The sequence below is a fragment of the Hippopotamus amphibius genome, chromosome 12 (genome assembly GCF_030028045.1).
Source record: "Hippopotamus amphibius kiboko isolate mHipAmp2 chromosome 12, mHipAmp2.hap2, whole genome shotgun sequence".
NCBI lineage: Eukaryota > Metazoa > Chordata > Mammalia > Artiodactyla > Hippopotamidae > Hippopotamus > Hippopotamus amphibius.
The window spans coordinates 14,311,570-14,337,621 of NC_080197.1; the positions used below are offsets into that span (position 1 = coordinate 14,311,570).

Below are 26,052 nucleotides of genomic sequence, written 5' to 3' on the forward strand. Positions count from 1 at the left end.
TTCCACTGCATTTCTGCAGCCCCAATGCTCCCTGCATCCCAGATTCTTCTTCCAGGTTGGCTGTGGCCGGGTATTCATCCAGCTCCCTCATCCTGCCTGGGAGGCAGCTCAGGGCCCAGACTGAGTCTGTCTTGCTCCTCTAAAGTGTGTCACCAGCACAGTGCCTGGCATATGCCTCAGCACCTAGCCATCCCACAGATGTTGACTGGACCGAATTAACCCAGGTAGAGAAAAGGAGAAAGGACATCCCAGTCAGGGGCCAAGATTTGCAAAGACAATTAGTGCAAAAGATTCCTAAGAGTTTCAGAGACAGGGAGCAGCCCAATGTGCTCAGATTAAGGCGAAGAGCAGCGTACAAGCTGGAGTCAAGCCGTGAATGTTAAACTACAACTTTACCCTTGTAAGCCTATAAGCCAACTTCTAACTGCTCACATTGCTCTTCCATGATTTGTGCTGGAGATCCATGTGTTTCTGTACAACTGTTGGCTTTTTTCTTTCAATGATCACTTTTTTATTGTATTTTTCAATAATGATTTTATCAAGATATAACTCACATAACAAAATCTGCCATTTTAAAGTATACAATTCAGTGATTCTGATTTAGCACATTCACAGTTGTACAATCACCACTAATTTCTGAACATTTTCGTCACCTATTGTCAGTCATTTCCCATTTCCCCTGCCCCCAGATCCACTGGCAACCACTAATCTATTTTCTGTTTCTATGGATTTGCCTATTCTGGACGTTTCAGATGAATGAACTTGTACAATATCTGACGTGGCCTTTTGTGACTGGCTTTTTTCAATTAGCAAACTGGTGATGAGATCCATCCGTGTTGTAGCATGTAGCAGTATTTCATTCCTTTTTATTGCTGAATAATATTCCATTGTATAGATATACCACATTCATCAGTTGTTTCTATATTTTGGATATCTGAGTTTCTATATTTTGGCTATTTTGAATAATGCCACTATCAATGCTTACGTACAAGTTTTCGTGTGGCTGTATGTTTTCAATTCTCTTGAGTATATACCTAGGAGTGGAATTGCTGGGTTATGTGATAACCCCAAGTCTAACTTTTTGAGGAAGAAGAACTGTCAAACTATTTCCAAAGTGGCTGCACCATTTTACAATCCCACCACCAATATATGAGCATTCCAGATTCTCTACATCTTTGCTAACACTTGCTACTGTCTTTTTCATTTTAGCCATCCTAGCAGCTAAATTCTAATGGGTTTGAAATGGCATCTCATTGAGATTTGAATTTGCATTTCCCTAATGACAATGACTAATGATGTTAAATATCTTTTCATGTGCTTATGGGCCATTCGTATGTCACCTTTGGAGAAATGTCTATTCAAGTCCTTTGCCCATTTTTAATTGCGTTGTTTGTCTTTTTATTGTTGAGTTGTAAGAGTTCTTTAGATATTCTGGACACAAGTCTGTTATGAGATCTTTTTTTGCTTTATTCTTAAAAGGAAAGTTTATATCACGATCTAAAGTGGAAAAAAAACAAGGACAGCTGTCATAAATCAAAGGGATTGTAAATATATATATATAATTCATTAATTCAAGAAACGAATACTTAATAATCATCTCCAGTGACCCAGGCACCATTCTTGGCTTTGGAGATACAGCAATGAACAAGACAGGTTCCCACTAAAATTCCTACTGAACATTTTACTAACTAAAGCTCTTGGTTTATAGTTACATGGGGAAAAGCAAAAACCAAACAAAGGAAACAAAATTGCCATGCTCTGCTGTGATTGAAGAGGCAGATGTGGTCCTGTCTGGGGGTGACTTGGCTATTGGATGGTCAGTCCTCTCTGAGGAGGTGACCCTCAAGCAGACAGCTAAAGTAAGAGAAGACACTGAGCATTCGAAGATCAAGGACGAAAAAAAAAAAAAAAAATCAAGGACGAGAGGATCCTGGACAGAGAGAATAAGGTGGAACTAAGCTCCGTGTGACCGGAACACAGTGGGCAAGGGAGAGAGTCACATGGGATGAAGAGAGAGAAACAGACAGAAAAAGACCCCAGTTATATGGGTCCTTGTAAATCAGAGCAAAGGGCTTGGAATTTTGTAAGCACAAGGGAATTCCCTTTGAAAATTTTAAGCAGTGGAGTGACATCATCTGATTAATGTTTTTAAACACCTTTCTGGCTGTTGTGCGGTAGATTGTAGGGGTGCAAGGTAGAAGCAGCAGGACCAGTGCAGACACACCTGTAACATGCAGGTGAGGGATGGAGATGGCTTGCGCCAGGACAAGAAGCCGTGGAGGGGAGTGGCTGCTTCAGAATATGTTTTGCAGGTAAAGTTGACAGGTATAGCTGATGGATTGGATGCAGCGGGTGAGAAAGAGAGAGGAACCAAGGATAACCCCTAGATGTTTAAGCATCTCCTGAAACAGGGCAGGCAAGAGGGGAGGCAGAGATGTGGGGTAACTCAAGCTCCACTTCGGACTTTTAGGTAGAGATGGACATCCAGGTGGTGATGTCGAGAGGGCAGCTGGACATTTCTTTGAGTCTGGAGAGAAATATTTGGGTCTCACTGGTAGTGTTGAAGTCCACAGGACTGGATAAAGTCCCAGATAAGAAGGGGCCCAATGGCACACCAGCTTTAGAGGGCCAACCCCAGAGGACAATCGAGAACAGGAGATTGGGGGAGGAGCAGCCAGTGAGGAGGATACAAAGAAGAAAGCATGCAGCTGAGGAGCCAAGCGGAGAGGTGCTTTGAGAAGAAGGAAATGGTTAGAGAAATCTAGTTTGAAAACACATCAGGGATATTGAGTTCAAACAGAGGCAGTTGCTTGCTGATGGCTCTGGGTCTGAGCCTAATCTCCCTTTGGTAAAAGATGTGAAAGAACAACATTGTAAAGCAACCATACTCCAATAAAAATTAATAATAATAATAATTAAAACTCTTCAAAACAATGTGAAAGGAAAACTACCACCAAAAGGAGATGTCCTCCTTGGCACTGAAAGAGAACTGGAAAGTCTCCAATGGACCCCAGATCATGTACCACCTAAGGTTATGCCCCAACTTCCTGGGTTCTCCTGGAGCATTTAGAGAATCTTTTCTGTGGGCAAAGGGGAGTCATCGAAGGCTGTGGAAGAGGGGGTGACATGGTCAAATTAACAGGGATGGAAAATGCAATAGAGGAGGAGAAACTGGGTAGGAAAAGCAGGGAGGGAGGAGTAACCGCCCTGAAAAGAGTTGTGAAGTCTGGACTGAAGTAGAGGAGACTAGGGATCTTCAGGGGAACTTCAGGTCATCACCTGAGCCCCTGCCTTACCCCTCAAAAGCCTCAGAACCAACACCTGCATTTCCACCTTATTTTCTGTTCATTCCAAGTCCCTCCTCTTCCCCCAGTTCTCTCTGACCCCCACCCCCACACCCCTATCCATTCCTTCTCTGCCGCATACCTAACACAAAACATTAGAATTTATTGAGCACTTACTGTGTCATTCAATCCTCAAACCCCTCTATTTCACAGATGAGAAAACTGAAGCACAGAGAGGGCTAGCAAGTTGCCCAAGGTCACACAGTGAGGATTCCAACCCAGGGGCTCTGACTCAAGTCCATATTCCAATGACAGAGAAAATGGAACCCAATCTCCTATCCTTAAGGAATCCCTTTGTCAGTGAGCCACTGCTTGCATACCTCCAGTAGTGGGCGTTTCACCACCTCCCAAGTCAGTCTGCTTTGCTGGTCAGGTTGATTCATAAATCCCTCTTTTTCTGTCCCTGCAATCTGTCTCCCTATAACTTCTCTCCACTGGAGATTCAGCAGAGGGATGGGGACTGTCATGGATGGTGGCATAAAAGTAACAGGAGGGCTCTGAGGTCAAGCCAACCTGGATTAATAACTGTGCATCCTCTCACCTCTTTGAGCATCACTTTCCTCATTTGGGAGCCCAGCTGATGGTCGAAACTGCCTCCGTGTTGTGGGGATTGAGAGTCAGATGCCTAGTCCACTGCCAGGCCCACCGAGAGCTCAGGATAGGTGGGAGCTGCTAGGGTCATGGTGACATCTGTTCTTTACAGTCTGTCCCCGCCATCCCCAGGGACCCGGGTCATCAGTCCAGGTCCTCCGCTTAGGCCCTGCTGTGGTTCGTCCCTAGCTCATCCCTGGGCTCCCTCTCACCCCATACCCGGGCTGCCTGACCTCCTGCAGCTCAGGTGAAACAGCTGCACCTGCTCCCTAATCAAGATACCAAGCCCCACCCCCACCCCCTGCAGGGCCCTGGGAGGCTCCTCGCTAATTCCTCTTCCTCAATCAACCAGTGCTCTCATGGCCTCTCAACTGATTGCCCCTTTGTTCCCTGCCAGGCCAGTGCCACCTCCAGGGCCCAGCTCTCCCCAGACCGCCCTCTGGGTGCCCTGCCCCACTGGCTCTGTCTCTTAGGCTGTGTCTAGAACTGCAGGCTGCTGAGGGGGCTGGGGTATGACTGGGGCATGTACAGACAAAACCACTGGGAGTGTATGATTGTGTACACACACACACAAGAGAACTATCACCTCATGAGCAGGAAGCAAAGCGCTCACATGCACATCCTTTTAAAGAACATCCACAGAAACCAGGAAAACACACACACTTTGGGAGACAAAAGGGCACAAATACAACCCCCCCCCCCCAGGGACCCACATACAAATCCCGCCAGGGACCCACATACACACTCCAGCAGGTGCTCCATCCACTCCAGACTGTGTTTCAGCTCCTGCCACCCCTCTGCTTCCTGGCCCCTCTCCACTTCTTAACTCCTTGGATGGGTAAGTTAACGCCCAAGGCCCTCGGCCTGAGCGAGCACAGATAACGACACAAATCTCATTTCCAGAGCTGGCTGTGTCTGGCTCCCGCCCCACACCGCTGCCTCGAGGCTACTCTCACACACCAGGCCCCAGACCCACCCGAAACATCAATAGGTGCTGATGGTCTGGCTGTCTGGACCTTTCCATCCCCCAGAGTCACTGTGCCCCTTCCTGGGAAGAGGAGGTGGAGGGGAGTCCCAGGGCAAGGCCAGAGTGGGCAGGGGATGGCCCGTCCTGCTCAGTGACCCCCGGCAGAGCCTCAACTCTCGCCATTTCCCATGGAAAGAGCTGGCCTTGCTCAGGAGGCCGGATAATCGCATCCCAGCCGGCTGGCTGTGTCCACTTCCAGCTCAGTGCTCAGGGTGCAGGGGGGTCCCCTGAGAGCTGGCTGAGATGGGGGGATGCAGGAGGAGGCAGGAAGCCTCTGGCACTCTGGGCTTGGTGAGTCCCTATGTGCCCTTCCTGGACTCACCCCCTGACTCAGTGGCCTAAAGGCCAGCGGTCATGCAGGGTCTTTGGGAAGGGGACCCAGACAGTGCCAGCCAGAGGGGAGAGAGAGGGAGCACGGGGCACTGGGGACCTGCTGCTGCCTCAAACCCTTGCTCTCCTCCAAGACTGGATTCAGCTGGAACACACCATCCTGCTATAGGGGATGTGAAAATACTGCACGGGTCCATTTACATGCAGATTTTTTTCAACAAGTGCATACTATGGTACCACCCGATCCACGATTGGTTGAATCTTTGGATGTGTCTTGAATATGAAGAGACAACCATAGTTATATGCGGATTTTCCGCTGCATAGACAGCGGGCGCTGCCAACCCCCACGTTGTTCAAGGGTCAGCTGTACTTCCAAACATATTGGTAACTAGATGCTGCCCCAAGCTCTCCAAGGACTGCCTCCCCCCAACACTGGTCCCTTCCCTGACTCTCTCCTCATCCCCAGAAATGAAAGAGTTAACACCTGGCACAGCAGGGGGGCCTCCAAGGACCTGCCCCCTCCAAGGGCCCTTCTGATTGGTCCCTGCACATGATTACAGGTGGGCAACTAAAGTTGCAGAACATCATCCAGGACCTTGGTCTTGGCCCTGATTCTGTTGCCCACACCCCTCACCCTGGACCGAACCCCACCCCCACCCCCCCATCCATCTGCCCTGTTCAGCTTGCCTTGCCTGTCTCTCTGACTCTGGGAGTCTGGAAGCACAGGTGTCCCAGGGCCTCCTCACAGCTGAGGGTCCTTTATCCCATTCTGTGGGTAAGAGTCTAATTGGGCAGGAGGCTTCAAAAGAGAGTTGGAGGCAGAGATGGGATAGAGCTGCCCCACACCAACCAAAGACCTGGGAGGGAAAGTCAGCAGGGTCCCCTCCCTGGATCTCAGCCAAGTGGGAGTGGCAAAGGCCCTCCCACCTGAGCCCCAGCTTCCTCTGGCCCTGGCACCCTTGCTACCGCCCACCCTCCCAGTGCTTCCATTGTTGTAGATTTATTTCACGATAATTTCATTTCATCCCTGACTCCAGCAAGATGGATCAGCCAGCGAGGTGATTGGGGAATCTGTGTTGGGCTCATAAATTTACTGCCCCGCTGTGAAGCCCCCATGAAGTCCCCTGCACTGGGGGAGGATGGATGGAGGGGAGTGTGTGCCGGGCTATCGTCCATCTCTCCCTGCCACCCTCGCTGGGGGCAGGAAAGGGGGCAGCACGTTCCTGGGGAAAGGGGAATTCCCCTGCCCTAGAACTACTGCTCCACGTTTGTTACAAACAAGGCTGATTGTCACTTGGCTGGCAGGATGACCCGCCTTCCCCTGCCCCTCACTAGCCCCCAGCCACGAGGGGAGGCCCGTCTCCTGAGTGGGCACTGGAGCTGGCCGAGGGGAAAAGGGGCAAGAAGCAGGGTCTGGTGCCCTCTCCTCTTTCTTTTCACTGGTCAGCAGGAAGCTTTGTGCTGGGTGGGAGTGGGAGGCTTGTGAACAGCTAGCCCCTTTCAGGAGGGAAAAGCACACTCATACACATACATCTAGCATACACACACACACAGAATAGTAGCACGCCCACACTAGCACCTGCTAGAGAAGAGAACACAAACGCAATAGCAGAATCAAAGCCTCATAAGAGAAAGGAGCATGGGATTTGGAATCCAGGGGAGCCAGAAATTGGATACGGGCTGTGCTGTGTTTCCTTGGGCCACTCACTCAGCTTTTCTGAGCCTCACCTTGTTCAGCTGCAAGGATACCTATACCCTCTCAAAGAGCTGCTGTCAGGATCAAATGAGATCATGTGTGAGAAGTGCCCAGCACATAAATGGAAGAATCACGATGACTACATACACACACACACACACACCCCACCCCTACCCCTACCCCTCTGCATTCTCCTTTCTGCATCTCCCCATAGCCTCACCTGGGACCTGCAGGAGCTGCCCAGAAGAGAGCCCTATGGGGCCACATTCAGGTCTTCTTCCTTCACCTCCCCTCCCCTCCCCTCAGCACACTCCCCACCCCCCCACCCCCCACCCCTGCCATCCAGAGCAGACACTCATAGGAAACTAAGGTCTAACCAGTGGTTTTCAGGCCTGGTAGAATGTTAGAATCACCCGGAAGCTCTTTAAAAAAATACAGACACCTGAACTACTACCACCCCAGCCCCCACCCCACGGACATTTTAATTTGTCAGGAATGAGGTTTGGGTCATCCTCAGGGTTAGGAACTCAAGCTTGGTAGCTAAGGAGGGCTGAGGCCAGCTCTGCCCCCCCCCCCCCCCCCCCCCCCCGCTGGCTCTGATCTGGGATGAATCGCTCATTTCCCCTCCCCCAGCCTCAGTGTCCCGTGGCTTAGATAAGGACCCTGCCACCCAGGAGGGCTGCCGTGAGGATTGTGGGCATCCGTCTTTAGCACAGGGTCTGGCCCTGGTAGCTCGGGAGCAAAGGGGATCCTCCTGGGAGCCAGCTGGGTCCCCGCAGCTCCAGGTGGGACTGAGGTTTCTTGCCGTCCACCCCCACCCCGGCACATCCCTCCAGGCACTGCAGTGCCCTCCTACATCTCTCCACCGGAAACACTAGTCCCCTGCCTTCCTCGGCCCCGAAGGCTCAGCATTTCATGTTCCCCAGCCCCCACCCCTCACAGTAACCCTTCCCAGGGTCCAGGATGGGATAGGGCCTGCAATTAGATTCACACGAGGGTTCGTTTCTCCTCCGGACCCCGGCTTCCCGGATGGGGGCGGCCAGGAGAGGCGGCTGCGTTCCTGATTTGATTCCGGCACTCCTGCCTAATTAATATTCCAAGGAGAACCGGCTCCACAGGCCCCAGGATTTGTTTGCCAGCCGGCCAGTTCCCTGTCTCCCCAGTTCAGAGTGAGTAATTCTGTCCCTCCCAGGCCCATTTAAAGGAGAGAATAATTAGTTACATTCAATTAGGCCTCGCGCTGCCACGGTGGCTCCTGCCTGCCTCACTTGGGGGGACAGGCTCACTAATGAGATGGCACATGTCTGACACGGGGGAGCCGGTGTTAACACAAGCGACCACCCGCCCCTCTGCAGGGGGCTGGAGGCTTGGAGGGAATGGGGAGAGCCGGGTGCTGGGGATGAAGGCAGGAGGGGAGGGGACAGTGAAAGAGGAAGTGGAGGAGGGGAGATGCCGGGGAAGCCGGAAGGGACTCAAGAGGAAAAGAGAGAAGCCACCTACATGTCCATCAGTACGGAGCCCTCACCTGAATCAGGTTCCAGCCAGACAATGGAATCCTATGCAGCAATTAAAAAGCACCCTGGTCGATCTATAGTTATTGGCATGGAGAGATGTCTACCGTACACAGCTAAGCAAAGAAGGCTGCTTACAAAACAGTGTATGTAATAATAGCCCAAGTTGGAAAACTATTTTTGGAACAGAAATCAAGGCTGGAAGGACCCGTAACTCGCGGTTGGTGGGGGTGGTGGGGAGGACTTACAGGTGGACTGATTTTCCCATGTATTGCTTGGATGCGGGACATGGGGACGACGCACAGGTATGACTTTTGTGATTAGCCAAAACAGTAACGCTTGTTCAAAAGAGAACCCGGACAAGATCTGAGAGCTGGGAGAAGGGAAAGGAGGTAGGTGGTCGGTCAGGGAGGCAGAATGCAGGGAGGGGGAGGGGGAGGGGCAGAGACTGTAGAGGGTAGGAGCGAGCGCGTCCTGGAGGGAGGAGGAGGCAGAGAACTAGCTGGGTGCCAAAGCCCAGCAGGATGTGACAGTCAGCAGGGAGAGAGGCAGAGAGCCCCCAGGGACTGGGAGAAGGGGATTAGAAGAGAGAAGCAGGGGGTCCCTCCGCCCCCAGTCCCTCCACCACCACCCACTGGCCCCGTCTGTCTGGGCAAAAGCTGCTCACGGACTTCGCTGAGCATGCCCCCCCCCCACCCAGCAGCAGTGCTGCACGTCCCAGAGGGCCCCCTCCCCCGCCCCAGCCTCATCTCATGAGCTTCTCGCATCCGCCAGACTTCAGGACCACAGCATGGTTTTTTTTTTCTTTTTTTTTACAAATTAAAACTGTATCTCCCCACCCCTGCAGGTGGGTTTGTAATTTTCTGTGCCAGAATCACTCTGGGGGAGAGAAATCCTTCGGGGCAGAGTCTTTAATAACTTCTGCTGCCCAAGGAATTGACTGCAGGGCCCTGAAGGCTTAAGAGGAGAGAGTATGTGAGTGCATGCCTGGGGGGCTGGGATGGGGGGTATCCTAGGATTAAGAGGACATCTACACCCAGCTCAGCCCTGGCCCCTCAGTCCTAGAGTCTCAGTGCTTTAGACCCAGTTAACTGGGGTCGAAGGGTGGAGCCTAAGCCCCTGGGAGCTCTCTCCAGCCTCCCGGATGGGGTGCAGAGAAAAGAAACAACCTGCCTAGGACATGTTGTCTAACTTGGCTCTGGACCCTCAGTTACCCCATATAGAAAACAAAAGTGTCAGACACAATGAAATTTCCAGTCTCTCTCTTTTTTTAAAAAATAAATTTATTTATTTATTTATTTTTATTTATTGGTTGTGTTGGGTCTTTGTTGCTGCGTGCAGGCTTTCTGTAGTTGCGGAGAGTGGGGGCTACTCTTTGTTGTGATGCACAGGCTTCTCATTGCAGTGGCTTCCCTGGTTGCAGGGCACGGGCTCTAGACACGTGGGCTTTAGTAGTTTCGGAGCAGGGGCTCATTAGCTGTGGCTCGCAGGCTCTAGAGCGCAGGCTCAGTAGTTGTGGTGCATGGGCTTAGTTGCTTCACGGTCTGTGGGATCTTCCAGGACCAGGGCTCGAACCCGTGTCCCCTGCATTGGCAGATGAGTTCTCAACCACTGTGCTGCCAGGGAAGCCCTCCTAGTCTCTTTTAATTCCAAACCTCTGTGACATGCTTTCTTGGGCTCTCACAGAGGATTTTTTCTTTTCTTTTTTTTTCTTTTTTCTTTTTCTTTTCTTTTTTTTTAATTTTTGGGATTGGTAGCATTTAAACAGTGGGAGATTTCACAAAGAAATATGGATCCCCAGCAATACATAACTCTCATCCCTGGAGGGCAACCATTGAAAGGAATCCATAGACACTGCCCCCCCAAGATGGGCAGAGCCTTGCCCTTTTACCAGAGTCTGTACCATCCTGACTCCTCCTGACCCAGCCTGCCTCGTTTTCCAGCTCCTGTGTGCTCCCATGAGTTTGCAGACCCTGCCCTCAAGGTTAGCTGCTCCTGCCCTGGGCTTTCCCTCTGCCTGAGCAGTCATACTACTGCCTTTTAATGGCCTGATAACATGTGCCTGTTTTTTAAGTCAATAAGTAGGTAAGAACCACAGGCTTTTGGATCAACCTAGTTAGGTCCAAATCCCAGCTCTAATTCTTCAGACCTAAGCTAGTCATTTAGCCGCTGAGCCCCATCTGTAAAATGGGTGTTAGAAGAGATGGTGCCTTATGCAGGGTTGTCATACTGACAGACAATGCACGTGAAGTTCTTAGCACTGTGCCTAGTACATAGTGAGCTCTCAGTCCACGTGCATTCTTAGTGCTGTCATGCACCACCCTAACTCTGGGAGAGGCCACAGTAGGAATGCAGCTGATGCTTGTTGAAAGGAAGGAAGGGAGACCTGGGGAACGGATGAAGTTGTAGGGTAGAGGTTGCAGGAGATGCAGGTGAATGGATGGAGAAGGGAGGAAATCAGAGTTGGCAAAAGCCAGACGCCAGGGTCTTCGAATGTTACTTTGGCGCCACCTTCTGGCTAATGTGACCCTCACACCTACCCTTTCATCCACAGGCCAGAGCAGACCCTGCTGATCGTCTTATTTTTAGAATTGGCAAGATCCTTAGAACTCGTGGAACCCCAGCCCTTCAACACATCTGTGGGGGAAAATGCTCAGAACAAGAGAGCAACTTTCCCAAGGTCACATAGACCGTTTCTGGCTGAACTCCAGAACCCAGAAATTGCTACAGCTGCCAGGAATAACAACCCCTTCTCTTCGTCGGGAATGCCAAGGTATACAAAATTGTACCTTCTCATGCTTGACCTCTGCTGACTGTTAGAGAGGACTTCTCCAAAAGCAGACTCTACACAAGGAAAGAATGCAGGTAGTTTACTGGGGAGTTGAACCCAGGAAGCACCAGTGGGGCAGTGGACAACGACACAGGGAAGGGAAGATGCCTGTGCAGAGGGCACCTGTGGCTTGAGTCCTCCAGGGAGCCTAGAAGACAATATAGAACACACCTCAGATTTGTCCCTCCCAAGGGCAAGGAAGCTGGGGCATGTATCTTCCAACGTTCACTCCTATTTGGTTGAGAGTATTTGGGGCATTAGCTCTCCCGGATACATCTGACCTGCCCTACACCTGCACCAAGCATGTTTTTTTTTAATTAATTAATTAATGTATTTATTTATTATTGGCTACATTGGGTTTTCATTGCTGCGCGGGGCAAGCAGGGGCTACTCTTCGCTGCGGTGCGCGGGCTTCTTATTGCAGTGGCTTCTCTTGTTGTAGAGCACGAGCTCTAGGTGCGTGGGCTTCAGTAGTTGCAGCACGTGGGCTCAGTAGTTGTGGCTCATGGGCTCTAGAGCGCAGGCTCAGGAGTTGTGGTGCATGGGCTTAGCTGCCCCGTGGCATGTGGGATCTTCCCAGACCAGGGCTTGAACCCATGTCCCCTGCATTGGCAGGCAGATTCTTAACCACTGTGCCACCAGGGAAGTTTTTAAAACCAAGGAAAGCCCCAAGGCAAACAACCCCAAGGGCTTGCAATAGGAAACTGACTGCTTATCAAGAAATGTGAATGCCAAGGGGGGTCGTTCTCAAAATGTGATCCCTGGACCAGCAACATCTCCTGGGAAACTTGTAGAAATGCACAGTCTTGGGCTCCATCCTGGACCTACTGAATCAGAAACACTGGAGGTGGGGCCCGGCAATCTGTCTTTTAGCAAGTCTTATAGGTGGTTCTGGTACGTGCTCAAGACTGAGAACGAAGGACCTAGGAGAGAATGAAGGAGGCATTCATGGCCTCTGCCCGTTGTGTTGTCTCCATTTGCCAGATGAGCAAACTGAGATGCTAAAAGGTGAAAGTGACCTACCCAAGGTCACACAGATAATAGGTGGCAGGGATGGGCCTTTTGCCTCTTTCCACCATAGTCATGTACAGAAGTAACACTAGCATTTAGACTCTAGGTAGGGGATAAAGGTGAGGTCCCAGAGGTCCCCTCCCCTCACCCCACAACACGACCACTTTGCCCTGCTTTCTAAACCAGACGTCTCCCCCACCGCCCCCCCCCCACCCTACCCCTGTACACCCAAATGGTTCTCGAAGCTCTTCTGGGAAGGTTGAGAAGCCAGGTGCCCCTCTCTTGGCCCCCTGCTGCCCTCACAGCCTCCATTGGGGACAAGACCTCTCCACCCCCACCCTCCAGGCAGCAGGACACATTGGGAAATCCAAAGCAGCTTCTTGTAGGGGGTGGAGGGCGCGGGCAATGCAATCCCCGGGTTAAACCAGCCTGGCCTCATCCTCACCAGGAATCTGTGCTGGGGCTTTGCAATCCTCTTCCTTCTCCTTCCTGTCCTACAACCTTCCCCTCCTCCCCCTCCCCTCCCCTCCCCTGTGCTCCCACTCCATCTGCTTCTCCTCCTGGCTAGGCTCCCCCTCCGTTGGCACAGCAGGAAAAGAGAACAGGACGGTTTATTTTTATCCTAAGATACTGCTTAGGGGGAAGGGGGCACCATCTGACCGAGAGGCAGCAGCTCCTGTAGCAGTTGGGAGGTCAAAAGGAGGTGGGAGGCCCAGGAGCTCCCCGGGGAAGGGGCTACAGATGTAGCCTCCAGAGAGCAAGCGGGGCTGGGAGAAGCAGCATAGGACCAGGAGTGGGGAGCTCTGAGGGGCACCACTCTGAACAGCTGTGTGACCACGGGTAAATTACTTCACCTCTCTGGGCTTCCATTTCCACCTCTGTTAAAGAGGGAGAGAGGGAGGGATGCTGGCCCTGCTTGCCCCGAAGGCTATTGTTGTGAATGTGAATCCAATGGGGAAAACCCTTTGCAAACACGATGCCTTGGAGGGGCAGCAGCCTGGGGATGTTCTTATTTATCCTCAGAAAGCGCCCTCATTCTGTGAGCCTGACAGCATGTGAAGCAGCTCATGTCACCCAGCACGTCCACCCCCATTTTTCTTTTTACATGTTTGATGACTTTTTAATTACATAAGCAGTGTGTGAATTCACTCTCCTTTTGGGGAAAAAAAATGAAGCATTATGGGAAAGTCAAATCTTTCTTTAACCAACCCTCCCCCGGATGCTTCTTCCCCAAGCAAGACGTGACAGTTCTTTGAGCTGTGTATGTTCCGTGTGTCCTTCCCTCTGTCATACTGATATATATAACATACTATGTTTATACACATATCCATAGATGATATATTGTTTTGGGTTACATGCTTTTAAAAAAAGTTTCCGTGCCCACCATTCTGCAACCTGCTTTTGTTTTATCCCCCATGACAGTGTTTTCAAGATCCTGTTGCATAAATATATTACAATTTTATTTAGCCAGTCCCCTGTGGATGGACAGTTAAGCAATTTCCAGCTGCTCACTGCCACAAACAATGCTGCAATGCATACCCGTGTACATGCCTCCTGGGCTCGTAGAAGCCACCGCGTTACATCTGTCGGCACGGAACCCCTGGGTTGGAAGGTTTGGTGGATATCGTTGTGTGGCCTCCCCCACGTTTTGTTACCATCTTTAAAAGCAGGTTGGAAGACGGAATGGGCCCCGGGGCTGGGGTGAAAGGGGCCCCGAGGTGCACTGTTTCTGGACTGCAGGGGTGCAGGTAGAGGGGGCCTGTCACCCTCACCCGCAGCAGCCCCAGGCTCTCCGACTACGTGCCAGTGCCGCCACGCTCCGGGGCACACACAGCCTCACTCTCTCTCCTGCACGGAGATGCGGCTCTCTTTGCCATCCTCCTGGGCCACCGGCTGACACCAGTGTAAGGTCTCCTGCACTGGAGGGGTGGGGTGGGGGCCGAGAAAATCCTCCGGATCAATTGTCTCCACAGGATCCTGCCTTTCAGTCTTAGGGTGCGGGGCCTGGGGAGACAAGGCTTGGGGTTACCCCTAACAACACTTCCAAGCCCTTCCCTGGAAGCCGTCTCACCACTCGCCCATCTCCCTTTCCCAGAGGGTCAGTGCTGATTCCATAAGTGCGTCCTGCCCCCTGCTGGCCCCACCGAGGGTGTCAAGAAGCTTCCATAGTAGGAGCCAGTGGGTTTAAGGAAATGTCCCTCCATCACCCGCCCATGGACCCCACGCCAAGGCCCCAAAGATGCAGTTCCCCCCTATATCAAATGCCAGGAAAGAAAAGCAAATGTCAGACTTTGCCAGTGGTGCTGGGGCAGCTCTGTGGGAAGGTGAGCTCGGGAGATGAAAATGGCCGGTGCTGAGGGAGAGAAGGGGAAGAGCCCTGGGGCACAAGGGAAAGGGGGAGGGAAGAGACCCTGAATCAATTGTGCTGCCATAAAGGCAACAATGAATCATTCTTTCTCTCCAGTCTGCCAAAACTCTGAGCCGGTTCCCCAGGGCGACCTACCTTAGTCTCCTGCTTCTTGGCCATCCTCCCTAGAGAGAGAGAAGAAAAAATTGGATGAGGAGTCGATGAGGCCAGATCAGGAAGCAGGTGACCCACCCACTGTACCTTCTGCCCCCTCCTCCCCCATCACATCCCCACCTGGGGACTCACTGATACAGGCAGATATGAACAGGACAGTGAACAGGATCACCATCGTGACGGGGACCACCACCAGGGCTCTCATCCGATTCCGGAAACCTGGAGAGATCAAGACTTCAGTGATGCCTCCCCGCCCCCCACCCAAAGCTGCTGGGCCTTGCTGGACTCTAAAATCCTTCAAAGCCTAAGCTCATCCACATCGGAAGTTTCAAACAGGTGGCCCCTGGTAAAATGTGGCCAGCAGATGTCTTTAGTGTGACGGGCATGGTGGGTTTTGGTGGGGTTTTTTTTAATATTTGCCAACATTTTTAAATTGAGAGATTGCATATTTAAAATCTGGATTTCTGATTTCTCTTGCAAATTTGGAAGATCTGGCGCGCACTGACCAGAACTGGGTGGTGACAGTTGTCTCCACTGGCTTACCACACTCCCCACCCCTCCCTACTCTTTGCCCAATACAGAGGCCCAGCATCAATTATGTCTGCACCATTGCCTTTGTTATAGAAGAATGGAGGGGAAGGGAAAGTATTTCTTGTGCCTAAGTGTCTATTCTAAATGGGAAAATGAAAAAAAAAGACCAAGAGGCAGGGAGAGGACTAGGGTAAGGCAAGTGAAGCAAGTGCCTCAGGATGAAATTTAAGGGGACACCAAAAAACTCACTTCCCTGGTGGTCCAGTGGTTAAGACTCCGCACTTCCAATGCAGGGGGCCCGGGTTCCAACCATGGCCAGGGAAGGTCCCACATGCCACAACTAAGAGCCTGCATGCCGACTTATATGCCGGAACTAAAGATCCCACGTGCTGCAACTAAAACCTGGTGCAGTCAAATAAATAATTTTTTTTAAAAAAACTCAGTAATCAAGATGTTATATTTTAATGTCATGTTTTGAAAAATCATATCAGCAAACTTTGGCCCAGAGGCCAGCCACCTGTTTATTTTTTTTTTGGCACACGGGCTTAGTTGCTCCACGGCATGTGGGATCTTCCTGGAGCAGGGATTGAACTCATGTCCTCCACATTGGCAGGCAGACTCCCAACCACTGCACCACCTAGGAAGCCCACCTGTTTATTTTAATAAAGTTTTGTTGGAACCAGGGCGGGAATTAGGGTGAGGCAAGTGAGACAAGGTTGTACAAATACAGGGTTGGATCCTGTCTTTATTTTAAAATGTTGCTATTCTGTTCCTTATGGATTTTTTGCATTAATTTTGATTTTCTTATATTGCATCAAATATTTATCTTTTTTTAAACAATTATTTATTTATTGGCTGCATTGGGTCTTTGTTGCTGCATGCAGGCTTTCTCTAATTGTGGTGAGCAGGGGCTACTCTTCATTGTGGTGCATGGGCTTCTCACTGCTGTGGCTTCTGTTGCGGAGCATGGGCTCTGGGTGCGTGGGCTTCAGTAGTTGTGGCAAACAGGCTCAACAGCTGTGGCTCACAGGCTCTAGAGCACAGGCTCAGTAGTTGTGGCGCACAGGCATAGTTGCTCCATGGCATGTGGGATCTTCCCAGAGCAGGGATCAAACCCGTGTCTCCTGCATTGACAGGCAGATTCTTAACCACTGCACCACCAGGGAAGTCCCCAAATATTTATCTTGATTATGGCATTTTTCTGGCACCCCCTTAAATATTGTGCCCAAGGCAAGTGCCTCCCTTACCTCATTCTAGTCCCAGCCCTGCCAAGAGGAAAGTGAGTTTTAAGAAAAAGCAAAGAGTATATTTTTATTACCCCTGATCTTTTTCACTCTTTAACATGTTCCTGCCTAATCCCTGTAGTTATGTGAGTCTGTGATCTGTGCTGTAAGCCATCCTTCTCATTCTAAAATTAAAACTGAGGCCCTGGACTTCACTGGTGGCACGGTGGTTAGGAATCCACCTGCCAATGCAGGGGACACAGCTTTGAACCCGGTCCAAGAAGATCCCACATGCTGAGGAGCAGCTGAGCCCGTGCACCACAACCATTGAGCATGCATGCTGCAACTACTGAAGCCTGCATGCCTAGAGCCTGCGCTCTGCTACAGGAGAAGCTATCGCAATGAGAAGCCCACGTACCACAACTAGAGAAAGCCCACGCCCAGCAACAAAGACCCAACGCAGCCAAAAAATAAATTAAAAAAAAATTAAAAACAAAACAAAACTGAGGCCCCGAGGGAGTTCCCTGGTGGCCTAGAGGTTAGGATTCTGGGGCTTTCACTGCTGTGGCCTGGGTTCAATCCCTGGTCAGGGAACTGAGATTCCACAAGCCGGTGGCACAGCCAAAAAGAAAAAACCTGAGGCCCTGAGAGGAGACAGTGTGACACAATATGCTGGTCCTCCACATGCAGGGTGGCAGAATAGCACTGAGGAATCACCTCCAGAGTGCCAGAATCCATGCCAGCTACTCCCACCACCCCAGTAAGGGAGGGGGTACTATCCCATTTTATAGATGGAGAAACTGAGGCTCAGAGACGGGGAGTAACTTGACCAGGCTCCACAGGTAAGTGGCAGAGCTGGGTTGCCACCATTCCAAACTGCCTCCTCCTCTTGCTTTACCTCCCCTCCCTCCTTCCCCACCAGTGCTTCTGGGTGCCCCAGTCTTCCCCTCAGCTCCCCACCTTCCCAGCCTCCTGCCGGGGCCCGCTCTCCAGGACTCACCACAGACGACATCTGTCTTGTTAGTCCCTGCGTGTTGTTCCACCAGGCCTTTGCTCTCACAGCTGTGTACAGACACGTGTACACACACACATGCATGCGCACACACACAAAGAAAGAAAGAAATATTAAGTTTCCCCAGCCATGAGATTTCCAACCCCAGAGGGAGACAGCCAACAACTAACAAGTCCAGGTTCACTGAGCACATATTATGTGCACCCTCCCGCGCTGCTTATTATGGGAGTGGCACAAACTACAGAGGAAAGATGATCTCACATCTTGAAGGATCAAGAACAGGAGAGTCTCTGATGAGTGCCAAGCTTTGTGATATAGGCGCATGTGAACTGGGGATTGTTTGGAGAAAAGGAAACAGAATCCACAATGGCTGGAATGGAGGGATGACAGGGGCTTCTCAAGCTCAGCACTACTGACAATTGGGGGCCACATAGTTCTTCTTCTGTGGTGGGGACTGTCCTCTACATTGTAGGATGTTTAGCGGCTTCCCTGGCCTCTACCCACTAGATGCCAGTAGCCTTCTCCTTCCCAATTGTGACAACCAACACGTCTCCAGATATTGTCAAATATCCCCTGGGGGAGAAAACTGCTCCGTTGAGAATCTCTGGTTTGAGGGTTGTCCAGAAAGACTTCCCTGGGGAAGTTAGAGCTGAGTGGGCCCTTGAGGGATGTAAAACATAGAGCATCAGTGTATTCTCTTTAAGCAGGACAACATGCTACAAGGGATTAGGTAGGTGACGTGCCAGATGGTGTAAGGAAAGTCTGGAAAATTGGGTCTTTAGAACCAGATCACTGATAATCAGCCACAAGGGTTTCAACTGGATTCAGCTAGTGGATCATGTCAGCATCCAACCAGATGACTTCAGTTGTGAGAGGACCTAGATGGGCAGAGAGCTCCCAGGAGGAGAAATGACAGTAAAAATGGCCAGCCAGGAGGCCACTGCCAGGGTCCAAACATGAGATGATGAAGACTTGGGCCAAGGCGGTCCCAGGAGGAATGGAAAGGGATGGACAGAGAAGGACATTGCAAAGGAAAAAACATCTAAAGCAGGAAAAAGAGAGAGGCTTCAAAGACAGCACATACACGAGAAGAGTGCTTAAGAATTTTCGAAGCACATTACATGTCTTTTCCTCGAACCTTGTAAATTGAAGGTCATTCCCATTTCCCAAATGAGGACACCGAGGCTCGGATGAGGGTCACACATCCACCCTTTCTAAGCTGAATGAGTTTGGAACCCAGTGCTCTGGTTCTACGACACCAAGGTGCCTCCCTTTCTCATTCAACATTTATCAGTAAAGATTTATTGAGCACCTACTCTGCATCAGGCACTGTTCTAGGCATAAGGGATGCATCCATGGAATAAAAAAGTTGTCTCTATAGTTAATGAGTTTGCCATCTACTGGAGAAAGGCAGGCAGTATACAAATAACAAAGTATATGTGGGATGCTACTATTTGTGTGAAAAATATGTTTGCGTGTGTGTGCATTTATTTGTTTGTGCATAGACTCTCTGAAAGGACATACATGGTCCAGTGGCTGCTGGATGGTTGAGAGTGAAAGGGAGACGTATCACTAGAGCCCCTTTTGTGCCATCTGTCCCTGTCCTGACTCCTGTCTTACTCATTTTTTCAAATTAAATGTAAAAGGTTAATTAGGCGTGTGTTTAAGAGTATCCCAGGCAGAAGAGATTGATGCAAGAGAATGAGTGATGTGTTGAGGGGGTTGCAAGCAGCACGATGTGGGAAGAGGTCAGGAAATGGACCTAGAAGGTCGGAGGCCGTGCACAGGAGTCAGGGTTTTATCCTAAAGGCACAAAGAGCCATGAAGCATTTTAAACAGGGAGTGCCGTGATCCAAAATGAATGGTGGCAAGTTTACTTTGGCAAAGGGATGGAGAACCAGCTGAAGGGGAGAGAGTAGAGGCAAGGAGGCTGGTGAGGAGGCTAAAGCATCATCTAGACCAAGGGATGAAGCCCAAACTAACATGGTGACAGTGGAGATAAGTGAGAAGGAGGCGGAATCCCAAAACATTTGGAAGGTCAGATGGACAGGACATGGTGACTAATTTGGGGATGGGGTGGAGGGGACCCTGAAATGGGTGCCTGAGGCATGCTTGTGCCTTTCCCAGTGGGTGTGGGGAGCAGGCAGGTGCCTGTGGGTCACCTGCATGGAGGTGTACCCTCAGCAGTTAGATACGACAGTCTGGGACCCAGGAGACAAATCTAGACAGGAGATATTGATTGGGAATCATCCAAGGGCAGTGGTAGCTGAAGCCATGGGTGTGGATGAGATGGTCCAGGGGATGCGGGCAAAGTGATGGGAGAGTAGAGCCTAGAACAAAGGCCTAGAAAACAAGTTACAGAGGAGGAAGGAGGAGCAGAGGCGGGGTACAAGGAATGGAAGAGAGGTGTTATGGTACCCCCAAGAAGGGAGGGCTTCACCAAAGATCAGAGAACAGCGGTGCCTATTACCATAGAGAGCACAAGCAAGAAATGTTGAAAAGTGTCTTTCTAGTTGGCCATAAGGTCACTCCAGAACTTCTACAGGTGTACAAGTGTATGTGGACATGGGGAGCGGGAGCTGAAGGACAGGTGGCCAAAGAGAATGGAAGCAGGTCCCATGCCCCTCTTGGGGCACGAAACACAAGAGATGAGTCCGTATACCTTGTCCAAGGGTAACACTTTTCGAAAGCAGATGACACATTGGAGAAGAAGCCGACTGGGCAGGGTTCACAGATGGTGTCAGAAACCCCTGTAGCTGAGAGGGAGGAGGAGGCGTTAATCATGATGGTGGACCACCTGTCTGGCTCTCAGGAGAACTGGAGGGCAGGTAGGACCGGGCTGCTTTAAGTACTCTTCCCCCCAGCATATACCTTTCCCTGCTGCAGGCAGCCCCTAGGAAGACTTTTCCCACTGCCCTCCCAAGGCAGATCCCCATGGCAGGAGGCAGAGGCAAAGGTTCTATTTCCCACCTGCTCTGGTGGAGATATCAACATAGGCTGGTCCCTCCGCCATTGGGGCTGAATGCCCACTGCCTAGCCCCTCTCCTTTGGCCCTCACTCCCTCTCTTCTGCCTCTAGAGCTGATTCCCAGACAGACCACTTACCGATCTGCTTGACCCCAAAGCCAGGAAGACACAAGCTGTGAGGGGTGCAACTTTCGCAGGTGTGACTGGTACAGTGTTGGCCTTCAACACATATGCAAGTGGTATCTGTATTCAAGGTGCCCTCTGTCTGGATCCGGAGCCCTAGGTCTGTGTAGAGATGGCCAGGAAGGATGGGAACCCCTTACTGGCCATGCGAGGGGACCCCCGATCCTCATACTTCCTGTTCTTTTTCTCTTTGACCCTATTCCAAGTAGGGATGCAATCAAGTTAGGTAACAACCAAGGCAACCCAGAGTCTAACCAATCAGAATAGACCCTGGCTATAAAAATCAGAATGGCTGCACTGTCGGCAATGAGCTGGAATATCAGCCCAGCTCTCAAGTGCCCCCTCCCCAGCAGCCCACGCACTGGGGTTGCAGTATCTGTGCTGGTGACAGTATTTCTCTCGGTTCCAAGTGGCTAGGAATTCGTCTTTACTGCAGGGAATGCATTCTGTTTCGGTGAGCTCTCTGCAGTCGTTCACCAGTTTCTGTCCTGGAAAACAACAGGAAATGAGGTAGCTCCAGCCAGCTCAATAAGTCAGACACAATTCAAAACTGATGAGGCTGGGTTTTATGGAGGGGTTTCAAAGATGACAGTCTCAGACCCTTCCAGCCTTCATAGTCTGGTAAGGGCCATAAAAAAGATAGGAACCCCAGTTCTGGGTAGGCAGGGAGGGACCCCAGAACATCCTGGGGGGCAGAGATAAGAAATCCCAGGAGTCTTTTAAGACACAAGTTTATAGTTGACACATGTGGTCTGCCTCTGCCAGCAAACCAAGAGGGGTCCCACTACGGGGCTAAAGAGTTGGCATCTCACCTGGCGGGCACATACTACAACACCGACTATTTATAAGGTACTGGTTTTCTTCGCAGACAGTGGGTGGTTCTGGGTGGACCTAGAAACAGAATTGAATTGGAAGAGATCCTGAAGTCTCTGATGTAGCCTCCTTGGCAGACAGGTGCAAATCAGCCAGGACAGAAGTTAGAACTGAAGTGAAGGTCCAAAGTAGAAAAACAGGGCCTGCATATTATTCATTGTGTTTGCTTTTAACTAAACTGCCAACTAGTAAGATTACAAAGGCACCCAGAGAATCATTCTGGTATTTTACAAAGTAAGTATGCTGGAAACTCACAATATTCACTGAACTAAACAGATCTTCCTTTTGGCTTGGCTCCCAAGTCCTTCCTCTACCCTAAGACCCAAAAGCACATGAGGACTCCACCATCTCCCCTGGAGTCCTGAAGCTGGCTGACTCCAGCCGGTCCTAGTCCCAGCTAGGGCTATATTTAGCACCTGGTCTCTTCCTTCTATTCTTTTGCTCCCCACCCTCTTCCCCTGTCCAAGCCTCATCATGTTTTCTCCCTCCAATCCCTCATCATCTGATCATCCACCCCCTCCCTCATGAAATACAAGGACTGAGAAGCTCGAAGGATAAAATCCAACTCTTCCACTTTACACATGGTGAGACTAAGGACCAGAAAGGCTGGGTCACTTGCCCAAGGTCACACAGTGATAAAATCTGAATGAGAACTCAGGTTTCAATACTCCCTCCATCAACTTGGGTCTCATCTGCACTATTTTCACTACATCCAGGTACCACCCATGCTATTCATTACTTCTGGTTCATTTAAATATGTTTATTTTCAATGTAAACCTCATGTCATTGCCATGAGAGGAAAACCAGTATCACTTCTCATAAGTAAAAGGCAACCCTAAAATAAATTCAACAGAAAGAGGACAACGTTATTAAACCCCAGCTGATTGTTTTGCTTACTGGCAGCCTCCACCCCAGGCCTGCTCCTGATTTTTGTTTAAAAAGAAGGATTAGCAGGCATTTGAGAGGTATTAACTATATTCTAGCTCCAGTGACTTCCTTCTTGAAAAAATGCAGAGGATTTTCAACAGAACTGTAAAGTGAATCTATGTTAATTCTATATCCGTGTGCTCCCTAAAATCATCCCACACTTTGGGAACAGCCAGTGAAAAGAACACAGCTTTAAGGGTCAAACAGCTTAAGGCTCTAATCTTGACTTTGTAACACTTAACTAGTTATTTTGCCTCTCTTAGCCTCAGTTTCTACATCTCTAAAATGGAAGCAATAATACCTGTCCCACAGATTAGGTTGTGAAGATGAGCAAGAATAGATGTGTATGGGCTGGCATAGTGTCTAGAACATAGTAGGTGCTCATTAAATGGCAGTTGTAACTATCATACGTATATGAGTATCTGCTGGGATGCCCAGCACCCTGGTTAACTGGCTGGCTGTCCAGGATCCTGCCTAGTTGGTGGCTCTCATTCAGCCTGGGTAGGCAAATTACTTACGGAAATGTATCTTACCCCAAATGGGGAAGGAAACAGCAAAGGCTACTGCTCCCACCATCACTTCACAACACACCATCCTGTGAATGTTCTCCCCACAAGCGTATGAACCTTCCCACACACTCCCAGAGCAATGAAAGTCCTTTACATCATTTTCAAACACACAAGAAATACAGCGCCTCCTCTGAAAATTTGTCAATCCCCAGTTCCCACTTCACAGCTTTGATCCTTCTGACACAAAAGAGCTCAGAACCAAGGCTTGGAGACTCTCACCATCTGAGAGGCAGGCTCAAGAATCAGGCAGATGTAGATTTACATGCAGGTTCCACCTAGCTATGAGGATTGGGGCAAGATATTGTCTCTCTCTGAGCCTCAGTTTGCTCACCTGTATAATGGGGGAGTTGAAAGAAATCAGGCCAAGAATGTGTTAAAGCATTTTGCTCAGAGCCTGACATACATGAAGCTCTCAATAAATAGCTCCAGTTATTGTTGTCACAGCCTAATCTCCAGCTGGAGCTAAAATTGGGAGTTTGCTCTTGAGAAACCCAGACCACCCTTCACCCTACCTCCCCTGGCTTTTCCTCCACTCCCCCTCCAAGAGCCCTCTTCCTGCCTCCTTTCCCCCTAAGAGCCATTAGCTTAGAGTGAAAATGAAAGCTCTGGAACCAAAGCAGTTTCCCCACAGAATTTCTTCCCTTGCTGCCGACCCCCTACTTCATGGGTCATTCCTGCCCCACCTTCATGCTAGAAACTACAGCCCTTGAAAGTTAGGGGGAGACCAGAGGGGTTGGGATGAGAGTGTCAGGTACTTGGGGGATTCCCAGCCTCCAGAATGAGGAACTACAAAAATACATTTGAACTAAAAGCGAGTCTAGTGTGGAACTCTGAAAATCCCGGAGATGTGCTTGGTTGGGCATATCTGAGCCCTTCTGGTGCCTAGAGAAACCCCTGCTGGTCTACTGACCCTTTCATGGTCCCATGAACTGTTCAGCTCCCCCGAGAGTCCCCTATGTCATCTTAAATTCAGAAGGCAGAGACACAGCCTTGGGTACTCCTCCTAAGTTGGATCGCCCAGGATTTGGGCTGGGGCTGGGGGTGTTCAAACCTCCCTGCCTTCTCAAAGAAGCACCTGGGCCTCTAAACTCATCCCTTGTTCCCACAAGATGCCCTGGAAGAAGGCAGCCCCAGCTGGCAAGGAGATGATAACCACACACAGAGGCTGGCATCTATCCACAATGGGAAGAGACAGGAAACTGGCCAGACCCGCCCCTTCCCTTGGTTGGCCTCCCTTCCAGCTTCTAAAACCCCTCACCGTCTCTTTGTGGCCAGCCTCTGAGGCGGACCCAGACTCCAGTCTTTCTTGTGGCTCCCAAAACCCCAACTGAGCTGGCTAAGCACGTTTCCTGCAGCGATCCCACTAGGCGCCCTCTGAAGGCTACCTGGGACCCCAAACTGGGAGGAGAGAGAGGCAGCCCACCTCATTCAGCCAGGAACAGGACCCAGCTTCCACCCACCCTCCTGTCCCCCCAAAATCAGCTCGGAAGGTCCGCTCCCCGAAGCATTGCTTCTTTCCCCATTCCCTACTTTCTAATCTCAAATTCCCGCCTCTGGTCGGAAAGGAAATTCCACTTACGGCGGTCAAAAAGCAGCCCCAGAGGAGACACTGCAGAGGCAGACGAACCATGGCGAGGCGAGAAGCAGGCGGCGGGAGGAGAGGGCGCCAGGACCCGGCTTCTTCCAGTTCCCCCGTCCCAGCCCGTGGACCCTCCCAGGAAAGGGGCGGGGTCTTCGGGGACCAATCGCTACCAACCTCGCTGACAGGGGGCAGAGCTCCCGGCGAGTCCCCTCTCTGGGATTTCCCCCAGGACATTCCCGGGTAGTCTAATTCCCCAAGGAGTTTAGGGACGCGCTTTGGTCTGGTGTGGGGGGATGTGGGGGTGGGGGTGGGGAGGCGTGGTTCCTAGGAGAGCCTTTCTTCGGGCTCCTCGACCCCTGGACTACAAAGGCTGAGCTGAATTGGGCCAGGAGGCAGCCCGCTTCCTGGTGTGTGTGTTGGGGGCGGGGGGGGGGGGGGGGGACGCGAAGGGAGTGGAGAGAGATCCCTATGGGTATTGGGAAGACTCCGCCCGATTCTTCCCCGCCGCCTCCGGCAATCCTCCGGCAGAACCGAAAGCGTCCCTCACAGCCATGGAGAGGCCTGAGGAAGTTCCCAGAAAACGGGAAGGCCACAGCTGGGTTGTGGGAGGAGGGCTGGGGAGGCCTTTCAAGGAAAAGAGTTTCCCAGCTTACAGTTTCGCTCTCTTTCAAAGGAAATTCCCTCGCGTGGGCTCAGCGTCCCAGCCTGCCCATCCATCCATCCATTCATCCATGCAGTCCCCACCAGATTATATTCCATCCCAGTTCCCATCCGCCCCCTGAAGACAGGCACTTAGGGTAAATCAGCCTTTCGTGGGATTGTAGGACCCGTTGAGAATCTTAGGACACTGGAGACCCCCTATTGCTGCAGAAACCCACGCACTTTTACCTATTATTTCCCCAGTTCAGATGCTCCAAGCCCTTCTTGAAGCAGTGTTAACACTCTCTGCTCTGCAACAGGAAACACCTGGGTTCTGGTCTTGGCTCTGCTTCTGATGGGCTGAGTTTCCTTGAGCCTCAACTTTCTTCAAGGAAACCTGAGAAGCTTCAGATAGACAGTGGTTGGGGTAATGCCCCTCCAGGCTCCGAATTTCTGGGCTGGGCTAAAAGGCCAAACTGCACGGATCAGTGAGGATGGGAGAGGAGAGGGCTGCTAACCCCATTTCTCCTGGCTTCTGCTGCAAAGGGCGCATTTGCAGACCTGTAGATTCTACCTCCAGAATCCATCCCCCCTTTTCTATCCCCCCTGCCACTACCCTAATTCAGAGGCTCAGCATCTTTCACCTGGGCTGTCCAAACAGCCTCACTCATTCCATAAGTATTCGC

General features: G+C 50.8%; 1 protein-coding gene across 1 annotated transcript; it reads right to left on the bottom strand.

The window, feature by feature from the left end:
- Nucleotides 1-13,720: 13,720 nt before the first annotated feature.
- On the bottom strand, nt 13,721-24,833 carry CD40 (CD40 molecule). Its single transcript, XM_057702557.1, has 9 exons — nt 24,725-24,833; nt 21,589-21,667; nt 21,139-21,264; nt 20,732-20,878; nt 20,290-20,383; nt 17,616-17,677; nt 14,994-15,080; nt 14,844-14,872; nt 13,721-14,344 (listed from the first exon to the last, which is right to left on the bottom strand). Exons 1-9 carry the CDS (start codon nt 24,773-24,775, stop codon nt 14,177-14,179), a joined length of 843 nt encoding a protein of 280 aa, XP_057558540.1. The 5' UTR covers nt 24,776-24,833; the 3' UTR covers nt 13,721-14,176.
- Between the last annotated feature and the right edge of the window lie 1,219 nt (nt 24,834-26,052).

Excerpts from the sequence above, each read along its gene's own strand:
- CD40 (XM_057702557.1), bottom strand. The coding sequence starts at position 24,775 with ATGGTTCGTCTGCCTCTGCAGTGTCTCCTCTGGGGCTGCTTTTTGACC. Across the intron at positions 21,265-21,588 it reads TTGTAGTATGTGCCCGCCAG|GACAGAAACTGGTGAACGAC; the intron begins GTGAGATGCCAA and ends GTTGTTTTCCAG. Across the intron at positions 15,081-17,615 it reads CAAGACAGATGTCGTCTGTG|GTTTCCGGAATCGGATGAGA; the intron begins GTGAGTCCTGGA and ends TGATCTCTCCAG.